Source organism: Drosophila innubila (assembly GCF_004354385.1).
Source record: "Drosophila innubila isolate TH190305 chromosome 2L unlocalized genomic scaffold, UK_Dinn_1.0 4_B_2L, whole genome shotgun sequence".
NCBI classification, from domain to species: domain Eukaryota; kingdom Metazoa; phylum Arthropoda; class Insecta; order Diptera; family Drosophilidae; genus Drosophila; species Drosophila innubila.
In genome coordinates this window covers 5546774-5558792 of record NW_022995372.1, presented here as the reverse complement: position 1 = coordinate 5558792, position 12019 = coordinate 5546774, and the positions used below count along the sequence as shown (strand labels likewise).

At 37.3% G+C, this 12019-nt stretch overlaps 1 protein-coding gene across 1 annotated transcript; it reads left to right on the top strand.

The window, feature by feature from the left end:
* Positions 1–692: 692 nt before the first annotated feature.
* Positions 693–11985, top strand: LOC117779690. The gene is made up of 12 exons (XM_034615963.1): positions 693–1261; positions 4437–4658; positions 5812–6149; positions 6706–6901; positions 8127–8228; positions 8292–8487; positions 8815–9003; positions 9079–9221; positions 9293–9609; positions 9893–10048; positions 10119–10265; positions 10335–11985. The coding sequence occupies exons 1-12, from the start codon at positions 693–695 to the stop codon at positions 11333–11335; spliced, it is 3576 nt and encodes a 1191-aa protein (XP_034471854.1). The 3' UTR covers positions 11336–11985.
* Positions 11986–12019: the final 34 nt, after the last annotated feature.

Genomic DNA, 12019 nt, shown 5'->3' with positions numbered 1-12019 from the left:
CTTGCACACAACAACACACACAGAATTCACAAAACATTTTATGGATACTTAATATTTAATTTAATTTTGGTTTGAACATTTCTGCTTGCAGCACCACAAAGAAGAGGAGGAGCAGTTGTCACAACAACAAGAAAGGATTCTAGTGACTGCAGTGGAGCTAAAAAGAAGTTTACTGTATAATATTTGAAATCAAAGCAAAAGGGTATGAACATGTCGGTGCTGTGGCAACTCAAACAGAAGCTCAACATGCGCACCACCGCTGTCAAAATGAAGAAGATGCCACAAATCAGTTACCATTCGAGTGCCACAACCAGACTCAAACCCAAATCCAAACCCAAATCCAAACAGAATACAGCCCAGGACAGGGTCAATTGACAATGACGTGCAGGAGAAGAAGATGGAGTAGGAGAAAGGAGATGACGATGAAGACGGAGACGGAGACGAGAACGAGGACAAATTCAAGAAGCATAATAAATAAGCTAATCCAATCGCGTTTTCTACGTATTTACTGTTACATTTTTGTCGGTTCCTTGATGAGCTACATTAGAAGTATTTATGCAACAGCTGTGGACAAATTGAAGCTACAGATGTGGCAGGAAACGACAAGACATACACGCATCCGCTTGCAACTTCGAGCTGGAATTTGCATTATAAGACTGATAACATTAAAGAGATTTCTTAAAATTTTGACAATGCCAACCAACAATCACCTGATGAAGCTGGAGTGGAAAGAGGGGAAAATGGAGAAGCAGCAGCACTTACAGAAGTCACAGCAGCTGGAAGAAACTGAAATAAGGAAACAGCATCATATAGAGAAGGAGCAGGAATCTCAGGAGAAGCTGGTGAAAAAGCAGCAGCTGAAAGAGCAAGAAAAAGCGATGCAACTAGAGAGGGAGAAAAACAAGCAACTACAGCAGAAGCTGCAACTGGAGCAGCCTCAGTTGAGAGAAAAGAAGAATCTCCCGCTATCAGCGTCTCTGCCACGCTATTTATGGCACTCGCTGGGCCAACAAACCCAACTGGCAGCCTCATCATGTTGGCGCCATCGGGCAGCCGGCAACACAGCCAGCAGCTGGTTGGTAGTGTTACTGCTCTTATCAACCCTTTGGCCGGACTGTGAGTGCCTTCATGGCGCCAAATTAAGCAACAGCACGGTGAAGACAAAGTATGGCCTGCTGCGCGGCATTGTGGTGCGTTCCACGCCCCTTGTGGAGGCGTTCCTTGGCATACCATATGCATCTCCGCCCGTGGGCAGTCTCAGGTGAGTCTCAAGTCTGATTATACGGATATAGTATGCGGTGTGTTCTCGCAATTGTGCAACACCACAATCATGCTTGCAACAGCATTACAGGCGTAACTTTATCCACCTCAATTTATTCCCCTGGCATAAGCAATTTTAATAATTATTTTGTTAAAAAGTACATGTAGGAAACTTTGCACACGTGTACTCGTATAATGCGTGACCGGCTATAGGGCAGGGTAGAACAGACAGCAGGGTTACTGCATAATATATCCCGCATCCCTGCATTGTTTGGTCGGTTTAAAGTTCCAAGGCCTCGTTCGGGCTGAAGCCAAGGGGCACGTTTTTAATGAAACCAACAATGTAGATGGTGTTTACCTAACAATTTGCTGTAAACAATATTTAGTTTTTGAGCTTAATTAAAAGCGAAAAGTTTTACTACTAAAAAATAAATAGCAAATATATAAACCTTGCACTTTTATTATATTTTTAATTATCCCATTTAACAAGGATGATAATGTGATAGCTTAAAGAGGCAACGTTTGGTATGAATCGCTTAGTAAAATGTCCAAATGTCCGAACCGAGGCTGCAGCATGCGCATTTAAAATGGCGCATAAAAGCCAGGTCAAAAGAAGCAATCGCCCATATGTCCGACAGGCTGTGCCACAAAGCGGGTGCAGCAAGAGGAAGTGGTGGTGGTAAGGGGGGGACTATAAATTGAGTTCAGTTTTGCGCTGGCAAGTTGCAAGTTACCGTGCACGCCGGCGCCCGGATGTGGCAAGTGGCGGTGGCATTGGCAAAAGCTATTTTTTTATTATATTTTTAATTATCCCATTTAACAAGGATGATAATGTGATAGCTTAAAGAGGCTAGTATTAATATTACAACTTATGACATGACTGTACTTATATAAACATGCTGTTAGTAACATAAGTAATTAATTCTTGTTTGTATTTATATATACAAATTTTAAAGTATGATTAAACTCCAATCATTAGACTATAATGATTGGAGTATTTAATATCGCTAAGATTTAAACATAGACTGAGCAACTCAGTTGGTAATAGTTGGTATAAAAATATATATGTAATACATACGAAAATGTATATCAATTTATTTAATTTCTAAATTATATAATTACTTCGAGAAAAAAATAGAGTATTCTTATGAACTAGTAAAAAAAAATAATTTAAAAGAAAATCGTTTAAAGAAACAATAGAAAAAAGTTTTTCAAAATGCAACTAAGCAAACTTTCGGCACAACTATGATTTCAAACCACATATTGAGCAGAAAGATACATTTGTATCTAGAAATATTTATATGTAAAGAAAACGATGGCCAATTTAGGAAATATTGATAGAGAGACATTGTTTGCCGAGGTGAATGCGGTAAACTATTGCGTTAGTTTATCCTTGTTCCTTAACTAATTTCCAGCTATAGTTACGAAATTCTCTGGTTCTCCGCTTCTGGTTTGTCGAGACACATTGATTCTCACATCAGAAAGTTCGATGAGCGAACTTTTTGGCTAAGAAATGTAAAGGAAGTTTGCGGCATATTACAAAAGTTTTTGCCACCCACTTTGACACTTATGTACGTGAGAAAGAGAGCGTGTCCTGTTTCTCGTATCCCGTAAGTCCTAACCTTCAGGCAAAGACTCGTCGAAAGTGAAGATTCTCGTGCTCAACACATGCCCAACAAGTGTTTGTTGATTAGACTGATTAGATGATATTACGAGTACTCGAATTTCCACACACACAGCAAACTCTCTTCTCACTTCCCCAAATGCAAGATGCTGGCAAATTGTTCTTTAATTACTTCCTGAGTCAATGTTGCTACGCTTATGAGTCCATGCCTCATTGTTATGCAATAGCAACAGATGCCACACAAAATGAACAACAGCCCAGAACTTAATCAAATGCCAGTGAATTTTTGGTCCAAAGATCCGTCAAGATGTTGTTGTCTATTTACAAATTATTCATGCTCCAATGACAATAGCTGTCGTCGATAAGAAAAGAGCTGGAGAACTGAGGGAGAACTGAGGTTAAGTAAACGTGATATTTGACAAATTGACGAAATAACGTATAGCATACAAAAGCTAATTAATCATTGGGTCTAAACAAATCTGCGTCTATCGCAAAAGTAATTAATCCAAAATTAATAAAGCGAAACAAACGCCGTTTTGCTTATGGGACTTAAGGACACTACATCTTTAACTAGCAGTTACCTTGTATTTTCATGTACATGTTAAATATAAATTTGGCAAAAATGCGTTAATTATATTAATATTGAGCGCTAAAAAATATTTAAACTATAACTGATTTCTCTTGATTATGTTTAGGTTAACCATAAATTTGACTACAAAGAGAATAAAAATTTACACTGTGTTTTTATTCATATGTTATACTACAAAATTGTTTAAGATCCCATCTCAATTTTTTCATGCACATGTCAAAGTTACCAGTCACTTTAACTTGCTGTTAACCCATCAATTAAATTCCTTACATTAAATTCATATTTAATTGCATACAAATAATTCAAAATATTTTCTATCATTTCGATTGCATGGTGCATAAACCCCTATTAAAAATATAAAAAAGGGTATTACTCAGTATAATGAAAAACATTTACGGCTTGTTGAAGCCTACACAATGGTACATTTCAGTTGAAAGCACTTTGACTTTGATCCTTTGTAAATGACGGAAGGGGGTACGGGATAAGTTACCTCGGTTACATAAAGCTTAAAAGTAATGGGTATATGAATTATGGTGGGGCCACAAAATTTGAAACATTTACCGAGATGAACCAAAAATATGGAAGCAATAAAAACGTTTCGCGTCAATTATTGTATCATAAAATCAACATTGAAGCACAAGTTGCCTTCACTTGGAATCGCCTCTCCACCCCCCTCCACCTCGGTCTGTTGAGGTCTTTGATCGATGGTTTTCAACGCAAAACAATAAAATGCACAATTAATCAATCGATTGGCAATTTTGATTGATGGGTTTAGTTGTTAGTTGCTCTGCCAATGCTCAGAAATCCTTTCGATCCGACGCCCAATTGCGGAAGCAATCGCGATAGTTTGATGCTATTACCATAACCATTACCATTACATAAAGTTGCAAACACTATATATGTATACATATATACATAGATATATGTAAATATTGATGTGACTGATTGCTGATTGACTTGCAGATTTATGCCACCCATAACGCCGTCGACGTGGAAAACGGAACGAAACTCGGATCGATTTTCGCCAGTTTGCCCACAAAATGTTCCCATACCGCCCAATGGACCAGAGGCCCTGCTGGAGGTTCCACGTTCCCGACTCGCCCAGCTGCGACGGCTGTTGCCGCTGCTGAAGAACCAATCGGAAGACTGCCTATATTTAAATATCTATGTGCCCTATCAAATGCAGCACTCGAGAAGTAAGTCAAACAAATTCAAATTCAATTGCATTTAATTGAGTTAAATTTCGAATTAGAATTTTTTAAGATTTGTTTTTATTAAGTGCTTAAAGCTGTCAGGCATATTATTAATTATTATTATATATACGGACATAAAGTTTCATAGGAATAGTAAACATTATTTGTGAAAACAGATTTTTTTTTGCAAATTGACAGAGTGAATTACTTATAGAATAAATAATAAAAATACTAAAATAATAATGAAGAAAATTAAAAAATGTTCAGGGTATAGAAATAAATCTCGTAAGAATTCAATTAAAACTATGGTTGTATACAACTTCTGAGATGAAAACTTGATTCGAGCTTTTAAAAACAAAATTTCTTGAATTTCGAAATTTGTAACATAATATTTCTATCGATTATTTCATTTACTATTTATTATTTGCTATTTTTAAAAACAAATTCAAAAATGAAATCGAATAAAATAGATTTAATGATAACTCGTAAACTCAGAAAATATTAAAATTAATTTGCGAACAGTATTATGTTTTGAGCTAACCAAAAATAATTATATTTTAACTCGCTTTTTAATAAATAAGTAAAAGTGTATATTGTGTTCTTTGTTCCTATAAAGTATATATATTCTTGATCAGCATAAACAGCCGAGTCGATATAGCTATGTGTTTCTGTCCGTCCGTCCGTCTGTCTGTCTGTCCGTCCGTGTGACCGTCTAGACCTCGGAGACTATAAGAGATAGAGTTACCAAATTTGGCACACATTTTTTGATATACACCACGCAGATCAAGTTTGCTTTAAATTTAAGCCACACCCCCCTGCGGCCACTCAAATTCGAAAAATCACACACCCACCCAAAAGGTGGGTCAAAGGCAGCGAAACTTTCAATTCCGTAGTGCATTGCAGTTGGTTTTTAATAATTGCTGCAAGCGCTGCAGAATTGGCAGGTTCACTGACCACAGACAACATATGGAGAGGGTTCGGAAATTCAAGTGGATGATATATTGATAGTGTGTACTGTGATACTGTGTATTTCAAGTTCAATTATTTGCTCTACTCGCAGGGGTAAATGCCAACGTTAATGCTGAAGTTCAGGAGAGTTCGAGTTCCAATTACAGTTCGAGCTCCAGTTACAGCTCCACATCCAGTTCCAGTTCTGAAAGCTCGCTCTCCACTGTAGTCTTTATACATGGTGAATCTTACGATTGGAACTCTGGCAATCCCTACGATGGCTCTGAGCTGGCCGCCCATGGCAATGTCATCGTTGTGACAATCAATTTTAGACTGGGCATCTTTGGTTTCCTTAAAACAGGCGGCAAGGAGAGTGCCCAGGGTAACTTTGGTCTAATGGATCTCGTTGCCGGCCTGCATTGGCTTAAGGAGAATCTTCCAGCATTTGGTGGACATCCACAGAGCATTACGCTACTCGGTTATGGCACTGGCGCTGTCTTGGCCAACATCTTGGCCGTCTCACCCGTGGCCAGTGGTAGGTCTATTTAAATCAGGGACTGCAAATAATAGTTATGAATATAAAAAAAAATTAAATAAGAAAAAATGTAATTAAAAATAATTTTGATTATAAAAAACTTAAAATAATAATTAATTTCCATTTTAATATAAAAATTAAAAATAAAATTGTTAATTTCTGGTTCTATTATAAAAATCAAAAATAAAAATTATTTGCCAATTTCTATTCCAAAAATTGAAAGATAAAAATTTAGTATAAATATCAATACCCTAAATATCTTTAATATATGTATGTCCTTACACGACCTTAAAGTGTAATGTATCATATGAAAAGTATTGAGCCATACATCAAAATATTTTACATTCAATTTTAATAATAGAAATTGACAAATGATTTGTATAATAAAAATTGAAATTAAATATTATTTTAAGTTTTAATAATAAAAATTGAAATTAATATTTATTTTTTCAACTTTTTTATAAAACTTTTATCTTAAAAATTATAATTGTTACGGTCCCTGATTTAAATATTATCCACTTCATTCATACACTCATTATGTGCTTGATTCCGCCAGATCTTATACAACGTGCTGTGCTCATCAGTGGAACTGCTCTTTCACCCTGGGCCATACAGAAGAATCCTCTCTTTGTGAAACGTCGCGTGGCGGAGCAAACTGGTTGCCATGGCGATATGCTCTATGATGATCTGGCGCCCTGTTTGCGAACCAAAAGCGTTGCTGAATTGCTCTCAGTTAAGATCGATCATCCGCGGTAAGTCGGGAACCAACAAAAAATAATATTAAAATAGGTTGAACAAATTTTTGGTTAGCAATATTTTCTTAGTTTGCTTCCAGCTTATATATAGAAATAAATTATATGTCTACAGAGCTTTTGGAAAAATACAAAAGTTAAAAACCAAGATTGTTTTAAGACCGTAGGTGCTGTTTTTAAACTAAAAACTCCCGGAAATGTCATATTTTTGATGTTTATAACATATTTTATAATATATTATATAAAATATACTATATATAGGAATTTCCAGAGAAAGCCAATTTGTTTTTGCAGCATTCTGCTAGAGCTTTTAAAAATTATTTTAAAATTTATTATTTACCGGCGCCTACTGCTTCATAATTGAAGCGGTTTCTCTAACCAGAGCGCCACGACGCCACCAGTTCTTTGATACAAAATAGAACATTTTTATACTTTCCTAACAATTTTAGATTTTCTTCTTCGTCTTCTTTCCTCTATTTGCAATACCTGGCAATCAGGTAGGCCTTATTATACCTCATTTTATCTTGAAAGATGAGAAAATACATTTTGTTATTCGTATTCAAGATTATGCCGACTTCTAAAACTTACGAATAGAGTTTGTGACACTGTCACCGTCACTTTCAGTGTCTTCTGAGCGAGAAATATTTTAAATTGTAGGAGGCTGATTTTAAATCTATCAAAAATTGATTATTAAACAAATTAATTAATTTTATTGCTTTAAAAAACAAATTGCTGAACGTGAGTTCAAATTGATGCTAGAAAAGGCTAATTTCACAAGCGATGATGTTGTTTACCATAAGATAATATAACAGGAAATCGTTCCCCTGAGCGTGAGTTCAAATTGATGCTAGAAAAGGTTAATTTCACAAGCGATGATGTTGTTTACCATAAGATATTATAACAGGAAATCGTTCCCTTTCTCTCTCTCTTCTTTTTTCCCGTTTTTGTTAAAAATTCTGGGAACTCTTTAGGTTTTTCATTTTCGTTAGCAAAATGAGCTTATTTAGGTTTTCAAAACTTACCAACATATGCACCACAATATGTATTTATAAGTCAAATGTTTCATCTTCTGAACGACTTGAACGAGTTAGGAGCTGATTATTTAGAGCAAATAGATTACTAGAGCGACCACCGCTATTCTAGATAATAAATATCAACGATCCATTTGGATTTATAAATTGCCAAAAATAATTTATCGCTTGTAATTTTATTTTTCTCCTTATAGTTTCCTAGTTGGCTTTGCTCCTTTTGTGGACGGCACTGTGATATCGCCCAATACCGATGGCATGTCCAGCACATCCCTGCCGCTGGGCTCAGCTATAGTTAGGTATGATCAAATCTATCCAAAATCCTTATTCTTAAATAAATAATACTCTCTTAAACCATGCAGTACTTCAGGAATTGAATATGCAAACTTTCCAAAACGTGACCTCATCTTCTGTCTAACATCTGTGGAATCCTATCTGGATTTGAGTGCTCAGGATCTAGAATTTGGCTTTAATGAAACACGAAGGGATCGCATTCTGCGAACCTTTGTACGCAACAATTTCCACTATCATCTGAACGAAATATTTGCGGTGTTAAAGGTGAGTTGTATTTTTTCTCCTTAAACTAGGCAACAAAAATGTTTTTGAGCTTTTACCAACCCCACATGTTTTGATAAATATATGATAAGCACCAGACACAGACAGAAGAAAAAATTATTATTTTGCTATTTTCAATTTTGTCGGAATAATGAATAAAACTATATATTCTACGGCAAAGCTTAAAATGTAATCCTTAGTTTTACAAGTACTGAAAAACTATAATTTTAAAGGGGTTTTATCTCATCTAGGACCACATAACCGAAAAGTTTGGCATTAGTTTTAAAAAGTCTGCTACCTAGTGTAATTTATGAAATTTTCTGTTGACAGAACGAATACACGGACTGGGAGAAGGCTATCAGGAATCCCTTGAGTTCGAGGGATGCAACATTGCAGTTTTTAAGCGATGGACACACGGCATCTCCCTTAATTAAATTGGGTTACATGCACAGCTTACGTGGAGGTCGCACATATTTTGTGCACTTCAAGCATCGCACATTTGAGGAGGAATATCCACAGGTGTGTAAATCGTATCAAGTATCCCCTAAACGGACTATTAACCTTGACCTAATGCTCTGCCTCTGTTATTGTTAGCGCACGGGCTCAGTGAGAGGGGAAGATGTGCCCTTCTGGCTGGGATTGCCACTGTCTCCGCTCTTTCCACACAACTACACAACTCAGGAGCGACAAATTGGTCGCCTAATGCTGCGCTATTTGGCCAATTTCGCCAAGACAGGGTAAAATAATAACTATGCTTTCCCTTGAACCTGTCTTTTTAAATAAACAACAATATGTTTATTTTACTTAGTAATCCGAATCAATCCACCTCCAATGATGCAGTGCCTACCAGAGAAGCATTGCATCCACAGCGCAAGCGATCGGCTCCAAGGTTTCAGGATTCAATACCGGGCGAGGCCTTAAACCTGGCCGTCATCTACAATCAACGTCGCAGTAATGCAATGCACGAGAAACGCTCTTATTTCCGACGACGTCTAAGAAGTAACGATGGCGTCCTTCCACAGCTCGGTTCAACGGACAATGATCCGGACGTGGGCAGCTATGATGGCGATAAATTGCCCTTTTGGGATGCTTATGATGTGGTCAATCAGCTGTACATTGAATTGGGTAAGCCACTCAAAAACTAAAATTCAACACCCTCAGACTTTAAATTTTTAAATTTTAAAATTTCTTTAACTTCATATTTTTAATTTTGAGTTATTTTTGAATGTTTATTATTTCTGCTAGTTTTAAATATTTTCGCTAAATTCAATACTGTATTTAAAGTTTTTAAGCTAAAGAATTTTTAAATTTTATATATCTTTTTCTGTTCTATTTTTTTTTTGTAAATTTAATTTTTTATGTTAAAATATATCCTGCAGCCTTAAAAATTGTTTTCGAATTCCTACAGGAAACAAGGCCAACGTACAAAGTCATTATCGTGGCCATAAGTTGTCCATGTGGTTGAATTTGTTACCGCAACTCCATCGGCATTTCAACATAAACGATCAGTCGATGCGGCATCATCAGTTCCAGGATGATCTGAACCATCGTGATCTCTATGAAGGTAAAAAACAATCACTATTTTTTAGATTTAAAAACCAAAAACTAAACAATTTGTCCTGGACCTCCTCTAGGAGTTGTGCGACCTCAACTGCAAACAAAGCCTGCGGAAGATGACAATATCATCATTATCCAAACCACACGAACTACAACCACGACACCTCCGCCAATTACAAAACATGAGAATTCCAATGCAACAAATGCAGGGGCAACAACCACGGGTAAAGAATGAAATTTAGAAACTGATCCTTACTCGCATCCCTTAACGCTTTCCGTTCAATCACTTTCAGAATGTGGCATCGATGGCGCCATGTCCGTTTCCGAATTAACAACCACACAATCTCCGAAAGACAATCGCACACAGACTCAGGTGGAGACACACAAGGATTTGGCCACTGCATCCACCGGCATCATTGGCAATCTGGAGCTGCTGCGTCGATTGAGCGGCAAACAGTTCCAGAGCTACACGACAGCATTGATAGCCACTGTGGCCGTTGGCTGTTTCCTGCTCATACTTAATGTGCTCATCTTTGCGGGGATTTATCACCAGCGAGAGAAACGGGCAAGAGATGCCAAGACAAAGGAGGAACTGCAGGATGGTGAAACCAGCAAGAATTCCAGCATATTGAAGCTAAATGCTGGTCCAAGCGATGCCACTGATGCCTATACGTTGAGCGGCGCCGTTGTTTCCAAAGATTCCAAGGGCGGCATGGGCGTGGTCTTTGGCGAATATAGTTGCTATGATGAGAAGACCAATAAGTTGAAGGAGGAGAAGTTACTGGTGGAGTTGCCGCCTCCACCGCCAACAGGCGTATCGCAGACCACACTAATGATGGACAGCTGGGAGCCATGCTCAACAAGCACTCTGGATCTACTCAAGACACGTCCTGCGGCTGCTCCAAGTGGCAACACACACATCGAGATGGTCAGCTACAAGCCGCTGCCACTGTCAACGGTCATGGAATCGAACACTGTGTCGGGCAGCAAACGAGGATCCTTTTTGGACACAAACTGCGGTCAGCTGCAGTTTGATTATGCCGTACAATCATCGGATCAAATGTCCTTCAAGGCCATCGAGGAGGCGGTGAAAGCAACTGCCAGCGGTGACTGCGAAATCACGCGTGATGATGACATTCCTGAACCGCCCCCACCGCCGCGATCGTTTCTAGCTGCCCAGCAGCAGCAGCAACAACATCAAATGGGCATCCTGCGTCAGGCGGGACAATCTGGATCAGCAGGTGCCACGGGCAGCGGCAAGAAACGTGTACATATTCAGGAAATCTCCGTCTAACAAGATGGCTCTAAATGGAAATGAAAAGGAGTACTCCAAGTGCCCCTTAATATATGCTTAGTTCTCCTGACTTTTCTATAAACTGTCTTTAGCTATACTTTCATTTTCCCTATCATTTTCCTAATTCTACACTGTCTTTTCATTCTAGTCTTTTATACAAAGTGAAATCTATCTCTTACTTCCCTGTAGCTTAAAATGCTTAAATGAAATGTGTTAAAGACAAGGCTGCAAAATATCCAAGGAAACTTGCAAGGAAGCTTGCTAGTGAAAGAATAAATGGGGAATCCCCAAAGCTGTAGAAAATTGGCAGCCTACGTTAAAGATATATGTACCTATCTTGTCTGTTTGTACATTATGTAAATGTTCCTTGTAGTCGTGTGTCGCGTGCATTAACTAACCAGATTATGTAAGCCTCATGTACTATATATGATTATTATTATAATAATAATGTATTGTATTTAGATTGGAATTGTTTTTCAATATGTGTGTGTATAGTTTATGCTCATTTGACTATAGTTAAGAATTCGTAACGTATTTTATTATTATTATTATTATTATATAGTATATTTATTGTACTGTAATTGCTTGTTATGTATTTAATAATAATTAGCAAAATCAAAACAAAGAAGGTAATTAAAGAATGTACAAGTAAAACCGGCTTTTAATTATTTATAAACTTACTAT